The sequence below is a fragment of the Rhinolophus sinicus genome, linkage group LG01 (assembly GCF_036562045.2).
Source record: "Rhinolophus sinicus isolate RSC01 linkage group LG01, ASM3656204v1, whole genome shotgun sequence".
NCBI classification, from domain to species: domain Eukaryota; kingdom Metazoa; phylum Chordata; class Mammalia; order Chiroptera; family Rhinolophidae; genus Rhinolophus; species Rhinolophus sinicus.
Window position 1 is genome coordinate 108830040 of NC_133751.1, and position 15799 is coordinate 108845838.

The window sequence follows — 15799 nt, forward strand, 5'->3', positions numbered from 1 at the left end:
ATTGTGGTGTGTCCTCATCCACCTTATTCACTGGATCAGGCACCGTGCGACTTCTGGCTCTTCCCCAAAGTCAAAATGACCATGAAAGGTAAATGTTTTGAATTGATTCAGGACATCGAGGCAGCCACAACACTCATGAAAGAGGACTTCCAAAACTGCTTCAGAAAGTGGCAAGTGTGTTCAAAGCGAGGGGGAGTATTTTGAAGGGGATTAATGGCAATGTGTCTTTTACTGTAATAATTTTTTTTTAATTTAAACATTCACTATATTTTTTTTATCACACCTCCTATATGTCTGTTTTTGTGTCATTACCATGCTGTCTTGATTACTATAGCCTTGTAGTATAGTTTGAGATCAGGGAGCCTGATACTTCTAGCTTTGCTTTTCTTTCTCTCAAGATTGCTATTCGGGTCTTTTGTTATTCAACATAAATTTTAGGACTATTTGTTCTAGTTCTGAGAAGAATGACTATAATGTCCCCCAGTGCTCATTGCAGCATTATTTACAATATCCAATACTACAAGGAAATGACCTAGGTATCCATTGATAGATGAATGGATAAAGAAGGTGTACACACACACACACACACACACACACACACACACGAATATTACTCAGCAATGAAAAAAGAATGAAATCTGTTTTCAATAATGGATGGATCTAGAGGGTATTATGCTAAGTGAAATAAGTCAGGCAGAGAAAGACAAATACTGTATGGTTTCACTTATATGTGGAATCTAAAAAAAAACAAACAAGAAAATGAACAAACAAAACAAAACCAGATTAATAGAAACAGAGACCAAAAGGATGGTTACCAGAAGGAAGTGGGGGTTAGTCAATAATATTATAAATTTACACAGTGATAGAAGACAAGTAGAATTAGTGGGGTGATCACATTTAAGGTATAAAAATGCTGAATCATTACATTGTGCACCTGAAACTAATATAACCAATATAACATTGTATACCAACTATACTTAAATTAAAAAATTAAAAAAACAAAAAAGAATGCCATAATGACTATTCATGGCGTTGCAGACGAGTTCTTTGAAAGTAACTCATTAATTCAGCAAACACTGACTGCATCTCTCCATGGATCGAGTGATGGTGATTTCAAGGTGAGTGAGACAGCCAGAGTCTTGTGGTGCTCTCAGCCTTGTGAGGGAGGACAAGGACAGCGGGGTGTCCTAGGTAAACATTCCGTTAGAGGAACCCCCCGTATTACCTGCCTAGAACCTCCTCCTCCTCCTCACTCTGCCTCCTACCTGCCCAGCCCTGCCTGCAGCCCCTGGTCAGCTCTCAGTTCACTGACGGCTGGTATCCTGTGAGTGGCCTCCAACTTGCCCAGAGCTGCAAGAGAGTCCTCACAGGACTCTGCCTCATGGGTCTCCTAATTCAGATCGTGGAATGTCTGTGCTGCAGGGGACTGCATACCACCCTTGGTACCTCCACACTCACTTCTGTTTGCCACGTCGTCTTTGGGGACCCTGTGTTCTGGATGGTGGTATTTGCCACAACATCAGCTCAGCCTGTGGGGGTCAGAGGGCCCCGAGCTCTAACCTGGCTCTTGGCACTGAGAAGCTATGTGACTTTGAACAAGCTAGTTTGCTTTTCTTCAGCTTCCTCACCTAAAAGAAAGGAATGCTAATAGAACCTTCCTTGTGGAGGTGACAGGAGAGAGTGTTACAACTACTGTAAAATGCTCAGTCCACATGGAGGCTGACAATTCGCTGCTGCTTTACTGAATAGGTTACTACCAGTGCTGCCTATTGAGCACTACTCAGAATGTTCCAGCAGGAAGGAACATGCTCACAGGCCTTGAGATAAGGAAGGGCTTTGTGTGCTGGTGGGGAAAAGGTGGCCAGAGTGACTGACGTAGAAGGAGGGGTCAGGGCTGTTGCAGGGCCCCACTTTGGGGCACTGTCCATAATGAGGTCTGGGTAGGTGGTGTCCACTAGGACTGTGCAGTGACCCTGCGAGAGGGGGTCCACAGGGGAGGCAGCGTCCTCCCCACAGTCTGTGAAGGAACAAGAGCAGGTAGAAGGGCCTGGCCTCACAGCCCATGTGCTAAAGCCATAAATGGGACCCAGTGGCCAGAGATGGGTATTTCATTGTATTTCACAACCAGGCTGAACACAGCTGTCATCAGAACAGAAGGTCAGCAGACCCTGGTTGCCAGCACTTGGTTTGGCCGCTGCTTGGTCACTTGAGCCATGACTTCCCTTTCCTGAGTCTCCATTTTCTCTGGCAAGTTGCTGGGAGCTTCCATTTTCATAGAACATAACGTGGAAACAGTTACAGAGAACACCGTAGAGAGGCCCTGTTCTTTCCCTGCCTTTCCCTGCCCATGCTGCGTGTCCGCTGACTCTTCTCACACTGCCCTGGCTTCTTGCAGCACGCCAGTGCGTCCTCACGTGGAGGTCTGCTAGTCATCTGCTGTTGCGTGACCCACCTGAGAAACTGCCCCAACACTTGGCATCTCTTTCTCCCCTACAGTCTGTGGGTGCCGTGGGTTGGGTTCAGGTCTGCCGTGTGTTTTCTTGAATGTGCTATGGCATGTCCTTACAGCAGATTATCAGAGCCCAAGGGGCCCAGCTGGACTGGATCAGCACAGTTAGACCTCTCTGCTCGTGTTGGGTCAGCGCCACACCCCTGGCCACAGCAAGTCACATGGCCAAACTTGGCATTGTGGGCAGGGAAAGTCAAATCTCTCCCCGAAGGCCCACAGTGCAGGGTGTGGCTGCATTAAAGCAGAGTGAAATGGGACCAATTCTCCCATCTGCCATGGTGCCTTAGAAAGTGCTGTGCCATCTTGCTTCTTTGTCTCTGGCTCTTTCTCATCCTTTAAACTTCACCTTAGAAAAATCTGAAACCCTTACTTAGTAAAGAGTAAAAGTAAACCCTTAGTAAAAATAGTATTATCCACCCCCCTCCAAACTCCATTTCTGTCACTATGCTGTATTTATGTCATCCATTGCACTTAACCACAATGTTCTAACATCTTGTTTATGTTATCTCCCTAACCAAAGTATGAGTTCCATGGGGAGCGCAACCTTGTCCTTTTTTTTTTTTTTTAAGATTTTATTGGGGAAGGGGGACAGGACTTTATTGGGGAACAGTGTGTACTTCTGGGACTTGTCCAAGTCAAGTTGTTGTCCTTTCAATCTTAGTTGTGGAGCGCGCAGCTCAGCTCCAGGTCCAGTTGCCGTTGTTAGTTGCAGGGGGCACAGCCCACCATCCCTTGCAGGAGTCGAACCGGCAACCTTGTGGCTGAGAGCCCACACTCCAACCAACTGAGCCATCTGGGCACCCGGGAGCTGAGCGGCAGCTAATTGACTTCATTCTAGTTGTGGAGGGCGCAGCTTGCTGGCCCATGTGGGAATCGAACCGGCAGCCTTGTTGCCCAGATCTCGCGCTCTAACCAATACCCCTGAGCCACCAACACCTTGTCTTTCTGTACTGTCCTCTCAGTAGATGTAAAATGAATGAATGAATGAATGAATGAATGAATGAATGAACGAACGAATTGCATGCCTGCAATTTAGTTTGATTTGTATTTAAGGCCTTCGATTGTGTGTGTTTCAGCTTGTGAAGTCCATTTTGAAAACACCAGGGTGCCAGTTGAAAACGTTCTTGGAGAAGTCGGAGGTGGGTTTAAGGTGAGTTGCCAGCAGCAGCCCCTGTGCACGCTGCACAGTTTCCTGGTGCAATTTGATCACTCCTGGCTTTCTGTCCCATCCCTGCTTACAGCACCAGTCTGTAAAGTGACCACGTGTGGTTTCTGTTGGGAAATGAGCAATATAGAGAGTGGAACAGAAGAAGGAGTGTGTGGTTAGAACTAAGTCCCTTCACCTCCGAGGCTGTGTTTGCCTGGAATAGGGACCAGATTCCTCTGTCCAGCATGACAGAGCAGGCCCATGGCACTGGGGAGACACAGGTGCTCTGAATGCACACCTTAGGGCCTGGGTCCCCACTCTAAGTATTTTTTCTTTGGACTCAGATTTATTATTTTTTATGGACAGATAATTCATATAACAAAATTCACCATTTTTAATTGTACACATTGGTAGTTTTTAGTATACTCACTGTGTTGTGCAGCCATCACCATGGTCTAATTCCAGAACATTTCCATCACCCTAGAGAAAAATGCCATCCCTTCTCATTTCCCCTCCCCCATCCCATGGCAATTACTATTTTACTTTTTGTTTTTATGGATTTACCTATTTTGAACACTTCATATTCATATGAATGGAATCTATATGTGACCTCGTGTGTTTGGCTTCTTTCATGGAGCATAATGTTTTCAACGTTTATCCAAGTTGTGGCACTTTTCATTCCTTTTTATGGCTGAATAATATTCCATTGTATATACCACATTCTGTTTATCCATTCATCAGTTGATGGACATTTGTGTTGTTTCCACTTCTTGGCCATTATCAGTAATGCTGCTATGAACACTCATGTACAAGTTTTTGTGTGAACAATATATTTTCAGTTCTTTTGGGTACATATCTAGAGGTAAAATTGCTGGGTCATATGGTGACTGTGTTTAACTGTTTGAGGAACTGCGAGGCTGTTTTCCACAGCAGCTATACCACTTTACCTTCCCAGCATCAGTGCACAAGGGTTCCAATTTCTCCATATCCTCACCAACACTTGTTATTGTCCATATAAAAATTATAACCATCCTAGTGGGTGTAAAGTCGTATCTTGTGGTTTGATTTGCATTTCTCTAATAACCATCGTTGAGCACCTTTCCATGTTTTTATTGGCCATTTGCATATCTTTGGAGAAATGTGTTTTCAAATCTTTTGCCTATTTTTATTTTTATTTTATTTTTATTTATTTATTTTTCCTTTTACCAATATATTTTTTTTAATTAATGTTTATTGGGGTGACAATTGTTAATAAAGTTACATAGATTTCAGGTGTTCAGATTTTTGACCCCTTTACCCTCTACCATTCCTCTCCCCCTTTACCCACTGGTAACCACTAAACTATTGTCTGTGGCCCATTTTTAAATTGGGCTCTTTGTCTTTTTTGTTGTTGTACTTTACCCTTGATCACCTGGGTAAGTGTCTTCATCCCTGGGAGCCCTCTCCCTTTTGTCTGTGAAACGGGGGTTCAGATCAAAGCAATGCATTTCTCACCTCCTGGTTATCTTGAGAATCAGATAAACGCTGTGAGCCAACATGAGCCAACACTCCTGTCAAGGGGTTGCTCAGTGAATGTTGAACAAAAGCGTGATAGAGGTGGAAGGACAAACAAGAAAGCAGTCTGCATGTAGTGATAGGTTTATTCAGGTGACCCAGAAGTTATATACAAATTAGAGAATATAGATGGAGAGAAAAAAATGTGTCCCCAAGAGAGTTGGCATTCACTGTTCACATTTTTGGTGCTTTCTAGATCTTTATAAAGAGTATGTGTCACTTAAATATTCGGTGCATGCGCGTGATATACTGGGGGTGCCAAAAATATACCTGTGACTTGTATTCATCTTTTGTTATTGGTATATGTTAAGTACTACAATCTTAATACAGTCTTTTTCCTTTCTTAAAATGTGTATACATTTTTTAGCACCCTGCATTTTTTCATTTATTAATAAATTCTAATGTATACAAACGAAAATTGATTTTAGAATGTAATGAAGAATTAAAAGCGTTTATTTGAGTAAAAAGGAGACACAGATTCAGGTGGCAACCTCAATTATGTTCCAAAAGAGACGCTGTCTTTTATAGCGAAAGTTCTCAAGTCTGTTTTATGTAAATGATGTACCACATTGTGCAGTTCTGGTTGGACAGGGCAGGTCTCAGTCTGTTGGTAGAAAGACAAACCAGGGTTTCCTTGCAGGGGTTGACTCAGACAGCATAAACAAGTGGGGCATAGTGTGGGAAGCCCAGAGTTTGGTCTGAGGTTCTAACCAGTGTACAGGGTGCATGAGGAACCCCTGTCAGCAAATGACCACTAGACTCATTATTTATAAAACTTGAATCCTTGGTTAACCATGGGGAGTCCATCCCAGCAGATAAATTCCTCAAATGAATCTGTCTTCTTGGGGTCCACATAATAATCTTTTCATGCTAGTGAACGCATATTGCCAATGTTTAATGACGTTTAGTGCCAATGTTTAATGATACATAGTATTTCTTCATGTGGTCATGCCACATTCAATGTTGCCAGGTTCCCAGGATTGGGAATTTAACATCGTTTTCACTTCTTTTCTATTCAGAACCACATCTGGTCATCATCGCATATATCTTTGTATATATCCTTTGCATATTTGTCTAATTATTTCCTGAGTTTAAACACCACTAGTGAAATTACCAGGTCAGAAGGCCTTTTAAGTTCTGGATCCATGTTGCCAAATTGCCTGCTGGGAAGTTGGACCAGAGTCTGTCCTCCCAGCAGTGTGGAGATGCCTCTGTGCCTAGTCCTTCCCATCAGTGGACTTAAATTGTTTGGAAAAATGATTGTTGTTTTAATATGCAAAAGAAAATACATTTATAATAGCCTTTTTATTTTATTGGTGGGATTGTTTGCCAGTTAGTGTAAATACTGAAAAATGTGATACCCTGGAGTGAGTCCAGAGATCACAAAATGATCCAAAGCCAGGTGAAAATTGAGTGGCTGATGTGAGATAAAAAGAGCTTCTTCCTCTGGGGTGGTCAGAAGATTTTATCTGTAGTCAGACCTCTTAAGGCATAGAGGCATAGAGCTGACAGGGGCTGTTGAAAGACGGATTGCATCTTGCATCTGGGAAATTTGAGATTAGACTGTAGTTGTGGAAATTATAGAAGGAAGCTCTTTTGCAGTAGAGAAGGTGATAAAGTATGCAAGTGCTGAGAGGCAGGAGGAGAGGACTTCAAGGTAAAGAAGACCATTCTGAGCTCACGAGCCCTTCAGATAAAGCTAAACCTTTCAGGTCTTCAGTGCTCAGGGAACGAGACCTAGTGTCAAGTGCTTTTCTCCTCATATTTATTTTTCTGTTGTTTTAAATGAAGTTAAGAATAAACTCTGAAGGGGCTATGAAGTGAATTGTGTTCATAAAACTATGAGCTGGCCTTTGAAAGCCCATTTGGGAAGAGGCAATAAAGAGGAGAGAATTTAGCCTTGGTCAGTGTTCCCACAGATTCTGGTACCCGTGAAGTCTGAAGTTAAAGACAGGAGGATGTGAGCATCGCACTGTGGTGTGACTGAACCTACATGGGTTCTGGCTTGTCCACCCGGTCTCCCAACTGGCATTGGGGCCAACACCTGCCCTTCCCATAGTTGGAGCAGCTATTTCCATCTCTGTAGTCCCACAGGATATGTTTTGAGAGATTCTGCCATTCAGCTTGTTTAACAAGTAATTACTAATACGAATTCAGTTGTATGTTTTATTAATGCAGGTCACACATAAGCAATCTGTGAAAAGCAGTACTGAATTTGTAATTGAGCTTTTAGGAAAACCAGAGTCACAGACTCCTTTCTGTCCACAGACCCCAGCCTTGCCTTGGAGGCCTCCTAATTGGGCACCATGTGCTTGAGCAGAGGCTTGGCACGTCCTGGCTGTCCTTCAGGAAGCTCGTGCTGGTGGCCTGGATGCCCTCCCTCCCCCAGATGGCCGCGTAGACCCAGCTCAGGGATCTCCTTGGGCACCTTCGCTGCCCAGCATCCCCTCTCCCCACACCAAAGGACACACACACACACACACACACACACACAGCCTTTCCCCCTGGACTTGTGTACCCTCCCCCCCGCAACCCCTGTAGTCCACATCACACCACTGACCGCCTGTTGCCTGGTCAGCTGTTTGCCTCTGCCCCTTTTGGTCTGTAAGGGGACGCCTCCGTGAATCTGGATAGGTCAGTACCAGGAAGCAGTGTGTGAACACAGGTGTACGCCTGCCCCTCATCATCGACTGCTCACCTTCTGTACTAGGTAGGAAGTTAAAACCAGAAAAGGGGAGAGAAGCTGACAGCAGTATGAGTATAGCAGGAATTGGGTGGAGGAGGAGCATGGCATGTCTGTGTGAGGGGCTGGTTCAGGCAGAGAGCATGGGCCTACATGTCAGGCTGATGCTGGCTGTGTGACCTTGGGAGAGTCGTCGCCACTGTGAGCCTCGGTTCCTCAGTGGTGAGGCACTTGTTGTGAAAGTCAGTGGTTTGCAACATGCACCCAGGAGATCTCAGTGTCTCCTGCCTCCCTGAGGACTAAGAATGGACCTGTTCTTTCAGAACGAGGTTGTCCTGTTCCCTTTGGAGGGGTGACTCCAAGGAAGTTTGTGAGAGCCATAACTATGACAGTGACCTTGTTTTGAAGCACTGGGACTCCTCTCTTCCTGCTCAGTAAGGGTTGGCAGGGTGCTTCACTGCCCAGGTGCCAGCACAGAATTCTCCAGAGACTTGCCTTTTGTTTCCAAGCCTTCTGGTACAAGTAGATATGTACTGCTGTGGTCTGTCACCTGTGCCTGGTGCGGGTAGGCGGGCTGTGGGAGCGGGAGCTGCACTATGCTGCCCACCACACCTTCTTCACAGGTGGCTATGAACATCCTCAACAGTGGGCGCTTCAGCATGGGCAGCGCTGTGGCCGGGATGCTCAAGAAACTGATCGGTAGGTAAGTCGGGGACAGGAGCCCTTTGCGGCACAGCCTGGCCCTGCTGCCTCTGCTGCAGCCTGGAGACTGCACCTCTCTGGTGGGACAGGCCAGTGCTGAGCCAGCCTGCAGGACACGCGGCCCTACTCAAGTTCAGGATGCGCTCAAGTTTAAGACCAAGAATGCACTCGGTCTGTCTCCAAAGAGTCAGTGTTCATGTCTCAGCACTCCTCTATTTCACCTGCTCACAAAGGGGATGTGGGCGTTGCTGGCAGTTTCTTAGTGAGCATCCAGCTGTGAGCCAGATTCTCACACGATCCCCATTTTTCAGGAGACACTGCACAGTGGATGAGGATGGGATCAGATTTGCAATACAGATCCCTCGGCTTCTTGTTTATTCTGTTAGGATGCCTGAAATTTGGATTTTCCTTTGCCAGTGAACTTAATAGGGTTTTTGTTGGGCACAAAATGTCATTACTGTGTCAGCTTTGTGGAAGTGGCTGCATGGAAATGCAAGGGGCCCTGGCTGCGGACGGTGGGGGTTCCCCAAGCCGGCAAACCACCGAGTACTTAGGAAGTTCCTCAGGGTTCAGGGCGAGGTGGGCACAGGAAGGCTTTGTTTTAGGCTCTTACCTCCATTTTATAGATGAGGAGACTGAGGCTCAGAGAGGTCAGTGGTTTACCAAGGCCAAGTACCCAGCCTAAAAGCCGACCCTGTCAGAGTCTAAGTTCAGGGCTTATCTCACTGCCCCCAGGGCCCGGAAGCCCTCTGTGCTCCCCCATCTGGAAGGTCCTCAGTGTAAGAGCTCTCATGGTCAGTCTCTCCCTGAAGGATGCAGAACCCCTGATGAGATCCCAAATCCGGAAGTGTGTGAATGTGGGTGCCTGTTTACCTTAGAGGCCCACCATGGACGTGCTTGGAGAACACTGTTGGGGCAGGGTTCAGTTAACTGGGTGGCATGCTGCCACATTCAGTTGGGTGCCTTCAGAGCTGGGCCACAACACAGTATGGGTTCACAACTATACACTTTGAAGTCATAGACCTGAGTTTTCAAAGCAGACCGCTTTCCTGCTTTAGTGATGAACAGCTGTGCCAGTGTGAGCCTGCCCCGACATCTGCCTAGGGTGTTTCTGTGGCCCTACGTTGTGCAAGACACCTCCCACTTGTATCCCATGTCGTCTCCACAACAGCTCTGTGAGGCTGGTGGTTTTGTTCAGGGAGGTGAAGCGGCTTGGCCTGGGCAACCTGCTGGTAAGAAAAACTGCTAGACTGAAACCTGTGTCTGACAGCAAACTCTGTGCTTCCACGCCTGTCCACCACTGTAGACAGCACTAGGTGTGGCAGCCCCTCTTCCGACCTAGACGCTCAATAGGGGAGGCTCTGTCCTTAGCGAGTTTGCTCTCATAGACCCATTTCACATAGTTCCTGTCTGAGTGTTTGAAAGGTAATGGTGACCTTAGGAAATCATCTAGGACAACCAGAAAGTTGTTCTTTTTAAAATCTCTGGTCTTCAGAAATGACTGCTGAATATGCCTGCACGAGGAAGCAGTTCAACAGGAACCTCAGTGAATTTGGATTAATTCAGGTACTGAGGGTTCTGTATGGGTGGCACATTGTTGATTTTATTCCATGGACATTTAGACGTGTGCTTTTGCTGTCTGCTCTTGTGCCTCTTGTGCGGTAACTGGGGAAGAGGACGAGAGAAGGCTTTCGTTAATGTGATTCCCTTTTAAGAGTGCGGGGCTGGGTTCTCTTGTGCATTGAGGCTTTGGACTTAATCTCCTTCTCTGCTGGTTGGCAGATTTGGGCCTCAGCACATGTAAATTGTTTCTTGATTGTGTTTTTTTCTGAATACTCCAGGAAAAGTTTGCCCTAATGGCTCAGAAAGCTTATGTAATGGAAAGCATGGCCTACCTCACCGCGGGGATGCTGGACCAGCCAGGGTTTCCTGACTGCTCTGTCGAGGCTGCCATGGTGAAGGTAATCCCAGCACAGCTGAGGAAAGCTCTTCAGCCACAGCTGGTCAGGTGGTCAGGAAGCTGCCTGGGGCCACCCAGGGAGACAGCGGCAGTCAGGCTCTCGCCTGGGTTAGCCTCATCGCCAAGCCCAGCTCCATCCTGAGTCCCCCACTCCTGCCCAGCCACACCTCCCCCATCCTGAGGTCCTCCTTTTGGAAGGGAGTTGGCACCGACGAGCCTGTGCTGACCTTCCTCTTGGGTCCGTGGCAGGTGTTCAGCTCAGAGGGCGCCTGGCAGTGCGTGAGTGAGGCTCTGCAGATCCTGGGGGGCACAGGCTACATGAAGGGGTACCCGTACGAGCGCATGCTGCGTGACAGCCGTATCCTGCTCATCTTTGAGGTGCGTGCCCTGCCGCCAGCCCCGTTTCCCTCTGCTGTGGGCCCCGCTGGCTAGTGCGTTCTCTCATTGGACCCTCATCACACCCCTGCCTAGACGAGAAGGCTGAGGCGGAGAGGCCTTAGTGGAAGCAGCTCACTCAGGGTCCCATTGCCAAGGACCCTTTCTGCTGAGCCCACCACATCCTCGCAGCCCACCGCCTCCTGGCAACTCGCTACAGGTCTTTGCCAAGTTGGTGGGACAAGCAGAGATCTTGTAGGCGGCCTTGGTTTGACCTCGAATGCTCGCCCTGGGTCTGGGTTTTCTCAGTATACTGACACAGCTTAACGGGGTCATGTCTGAGGCCATCCTGTCCGGGCATTCTCACTGTCGAATTGCCGTCCCCCTAAGTTCACAAGCCTAGAGTCAGCTCATTGAATGTGTGCCAGGAGAGACCCAGGGCAGGGAGGAAAGGAGGGTTGGGGCCCCAGAGACACTGCAGACACCATCTCACCTTTGGGGTATCAGTGGGCTTGACTGCGCAGCCTGACTGACCAGGAGGAAGCCAGAATCCCAAGGTGTGAGGGACAGAGGTGCACCTCTCCTGAGGGGGTGACATCTCACGTGCACCTGGCCCTTGGGGGCAGAAAGGACTTTGACCAGGCTTAGGGGAGGGCACTTTGGGCCGAGGGCAGGGAAATAAGACATACCAGGCCCAGACGGGACCTTACTTGCCGGCACTAACTACTGTGTTTCCCCGAAAATAAGACCTAGCCAGACAATCAGCTCTAATGCATCTTTTGGAGCAAAAATTAATATAAGATCCGGTCTTCTTTTATTATAAGATCCAGTCTTATTTTATTATAAGACCAGGTAATAATATAATATAATATAATATAATATAATATAATATAATATAATATAATATAATATAATATAATAATAAATACCGGGTCTTATATAAGACAGGGTCTTATATTAATTTTTGCTCCAAAAGACGCATTAGAGCAGATTGTCTGACTAGGTCTTATTTTTGGGGAAACAGGGTAGGTGAATGGAGGTAGAACAAGCAAGTCTTTTTGGAAGAAGCAGCCATTCCTGCTGGGTGGGTCTGGGGCAGGTCGTGGAGTAGATGAGGGGTGGATGGAAGGGGACACAAGGCAGATTGCAGAGGACCTTGGAGCTGACTCTGAGGGCAGTGGAAGCTATAGAAGATCACAGCCCTGCTGACAGCGGCTTCCACAGTGCGGGTGAGCAGCAGTGCCACAGCCACCCAGTTACACGTGCAGCACTGCTGGGGCTGCCTGTGCACAGCCTCTGACCTCTGTACTGCTGGCCACAGGGGACCAACGAGATCCTGCGGATGTACATCGCCCTTACAGGCCTGCAGCATGCCGGCCGCATCCTGACTGCCAGGATCAAGTAGGTGCCGTGCCCACTCTGCTCCTCAGGTTCCCCCTGGGGTGGCAAGAGGTGGGTGGAGCAGTGTCCCTAAGCTCACTGTCTGGCTGGCTGAGGGAGGGAAGGGGGCAGGAACCCTGCTGAGTGAGTATGGGGCCTTGAAAGCCAGACTTCAGAGCGTGGCCTTCACCTGAAAGTGACAGGAGGAGCCAGTGCTCAGGGAAGCCCTCCATGCCTGCCTTGTGGTCAGTCCCCTGACAGCTCCTGTTTCTCACGTCACAGGGAGCTATTTTCATAAGCTGGGGAATGAGAGGTACCCCTGAAATAGTTGCCAGGCTTCAAGACCAACAGAGACCAGTTTATTTCTTCTCTTGCTCCCCATGACCCCCACCCTGGGGCCATAGAAATGAGTGCTGGAGCCCAGGATGGGCTCAGAGCGTTTTACAGATGGCTCACTGGGAGAGAACCACCTGGAAGCTGGATGTGACTGAGCAACTTGTGGAGGGAGCACCTCAGAGGATACTCTGGCTGCTCTCTGACAGTGCAGAAGGGTTGAGCCCGCAGCCAGGTGTCCAGCTCGCCCAGGCTGGGGGCGGGGCACGTAGGCGTTGGGTTGGCCCTGTACGGTTTTGCATAGTCAAGGAGAGGGAGCGGATGCCCTAGAGTTCTGGAATACTGAGGGGTGATCATGTTGCTGGGAGAAGCAGAAGGGCCTTGGGCTAGGGGGCCATGGGCTTTCTGCAGTGAGCTTAAACGGGGCAACGTGACCACTGTGCTCGAGACCATCGGCCGGAGGCTTCGGGACTCGCTGGGCCGCACTGTGGACCTGGGGCTGACGGGGAAGCTCGGAGCGGTGCACCCCAGTGTTGCGGTGAGTGAGCCCGGAAGGTGTAGCCTGTGCAATATCTCCTTCCCAGAAGGGACGTGACCAGGGGCACTGGGGAGGACCAGCCAGTCCTCCCAGCTGATGTCCCTTGTCTCCACCCCGTCACAATGGAGAACGGCCCAGCATGATATCGTGGCCTGGGCCCTGCAGCCCCTGCCATGCCCCGTGCTGGTGGGACAGGAAGGTCACCATGGGTGAGGTGCTGAGCTGACTCCTTTCCTCTGGCCTTCCAGGACAGTGCGAGAAAGCTCGAGGAGAACGTTTATTACTTCGGCCGCACTGTGGAGACATTGCTGCTCCGCTTTGGCAAGGTACGCAGCCCCCTGCAGCCCTCGGGATGGCAGGCCCTCCTACTGGGCATCAGGGAGGTGGGCCAGCATCTGTGAGATGGTATCTCACCAAGTGTTCATCTTTGGGAAATCGTAGTTACCGTGGAGGGGTGGGGAGGCAGGGCAGACTGTGGCTGCCTGTCCCAGGGACCACTCAGCTAGCTGTTTGGGAGCCCCTGCTGCTGAGCACCTTCCAGGTGAAGAGACTCTCCCTTCATTGAGAAGGGGCAGCCCCACTGGGGCCTGAATCTCGGGACCTGATCTGTGAGGCTCTGGCTGCTGGAGATGCACTGGCCTCATTTCTCAGCCTGGTTCCTGGGACCTGGTCTTGCCTTGACCCCAGCCCAAATCTAGACCGTGAAGGCGAAATAGAAGGTGGCCATGAGCCCACCTCCCACTTCCGCAGAAAAAGGCAATATTTATTGCCCCCTCCCCGAAGATGTGAGGCCAGGGGATGGGTGAAGATGTGCCCAGGGAGGGGCTGTGCGTGTCGGGACAGAGGCTTCTGTGTTCCCAGACCATCGTGGAGGAGCAGATGGTTTTGAAGCGGGTGGCCAATATCCTCATCAACTTGTACGGCATGACGGCTGTGCTGTCTCGGGCCAGCCGCTCCATGCGAGTAGGGCTCCGGAACCATGACCATGAGGTGAGCCAGCCCTCCCCTGCCCTGCCCTACTGTTACGTCCCCTGCCCTGCTCTTCCCTGCCCTGCCCTTCTCTGTCCAGCCCTCCCCTGCCCTGCTCTGCCTTCCCCTGCCCTGCTCTCCCCTGCCCAGCCCTCCTCTGTCCTTCCTTTCCCTTCCCTGCCCTCCCCTGCCCTGCCCAGCTCTCCCCTCGCCTGCCCTGCCCTTCCCTTCCCTGCCCTCCCCTGCCCTCCACGGCCCTCCCCTGTCCTTCCCTGCCCTGCCCTCCCCTGCCCTGCTCTCTCCTGCCCTGCCCTCCTCTATTCTGCCTTTCCCTTCCCTGCCCTCCGCGGCCCTCCCCTGTCCTGCCCTCCCCTGTCCTTCCCTGCCCTCCCCTGCCCTGCCTTGCCCTCCCCTCCCCTGCCCTGCCCACACACAGGCAGCCTCCTGCTGGCTTTGTCCTACTGTACTTTAATGAGACCTAGTAGCTGGGGGAAGGAGTCATTCATTGGGTGGCATGACCCAGGTGGGGAGTGAGTCTCAGGTGGGAGGGGCTAGGCAAGGGCCTAGCACCCAGTTGTGACCTAGAGTGAGTGAAGTGCAGGGTCCATGTAGCAGCTGATGTACATGCTGGCAGGTTTGTCACGTTGGCTGTGGCCTGTGGTGGACACTGCCAGCTCCAATGGGAGGGTCTGTGCTGCTTAGGATACAGGGCCACTCCCTTTCTTCTTCCTACCTGAGAGAAGAGGGTGGGTGAGTGACAGGGTCCCAAGGCCAGCACCCTCACCCTCTCTGCCCTCCTCACCCTGCTGGAGGAGATGGGTGCAGTCACTGAGTGCCTGCTCCATGTCCGTCTTTACGTGCATTGTCCCGCGGCCACAGGAGTCATGATCCCTCTAGCAAGGGAGGAAACTAAGGCTCAGAGATATTGAGTAACTTGCCCTTGGGAAAGAGCTCATTTGGCTCAGGGCTGGAATTAGAACCTAAGATTGTGTGACTTCTGAGCCAGGACTCTTAACCCCAGCCAAGCTGCCCAAGTTCTTTGCAGCTCAGAGGTCAGACCTCCGGGAAGGGGTCCCAGGGTTCTGTCTGACTTGACTCTGCAGGTTCTGTTGGCCAACATCTTCTGCACGGAAGCTTATTCCCAGAATCTCTTCACCCTGTCTCAGCTGGACAAGTGTGAGTATGGTGGTTTGGGGGAGGCAGGAGAGGGTCGGTTCCAGGTCATTGTTGACGTTGTTTCTTGACCCTGTCCGGCTCCCAGGGCCTGCTGGCTGCTCACAAACGTCCGCCATGAATGAGGGCTGGGTCAGGCCTGTGCGAGGCCGGCCAGGCGGGGGCACGCACCTACAGGTGGGGGCTCTGACAGCCCTAGTGCTGGCACGTGCCCTGAGAGGTGCCCAATGCCCTTGTACCTGCCCTCCATCCCTGCACTGCAGCGGGTCTGGAGCTCCCTTACTGCAGTGTCCCTGCTGTGGCCATGGGCCATGTGGGGCTTTGCTCCTGTTGCTTGGTTTGTCTCCCACAGCCATATGGCTGTGTCTCAGAGTGTGCAGCTCAAGTTCATCTCCGGCTCTTACAGTCCCGCTGACCTCAGGGCTTCATGTCATGTGTCCCCTGTTGCCAAGAGATGGTGGAGCCGGTCACATAAT

The 15799-nt window shown here is 50.1% G+C and overlaps 2 protein-coding genes across 5 annotated transcripts in view; one reads left to right on the forward strand and one right to left on the reverse strand.

Annotated features, from left to right (window-relative positions):
• Positions 1-15799, forward strand: part of ACAD9 (acyl-CoA dehydrogenase family member 9) — a 43704-nt gene that overhangs the window by 26950 nt on the left and 955 nt on the right. The window contains exons 8-17 of one of the 4 annotated variants that reach the window (XM_074334305.1): positions 3586-3659; positions 8517-8592; positions 10091-10161; positions 10437-10556; positions 10805-10933; positions 12252-12331; positions 13034-13181; positions 13430-13507; positions 14043-14171; positions 15254-15326. In XM_074334305.1, coding sequence (XP_074190406.1) covers positions 3586-3659; positions 8517-8592; positions 10091-10161; positions 10437-10556; positions 10805-10933; positions 12252-12331; positions 13034-13181; positions 13430-13507; positions 14043-14171; positions 15254-15326 — 978 coding nt within the window. The remainder of the gene's footprint in view (positions 1-3585; positions 3660-8516; positions 8593-10090; positions 10162-10436; positions 10557-10804; positions 10934-12251; positions 12332-13033; positions 13182-13429; positions 13508-14042; positions 14172-15253; positions 15327-15799) is intronic. The other 3 variants (XM_019717560.2, XM_074334314.1, XM_019717561.2) reach the window with 3 other exon arrangements.
• CFAP92 (cilia and flagella associated protein 92 (putative)) overlaps positions 14849-15799 on the reverse strand; it is a 135937-nt gene continuing 134986 nt past the window's right edge. Inside the window, exon 16 of the mRNA XM_074334299.1 lies at positions 14849-14883. Coding sequence (XP_074190400.1) covers positions 14849-14883 — 35 coding nt within the window. The remainder of the gene's footprint in view (positions 14884-15799) is intronic.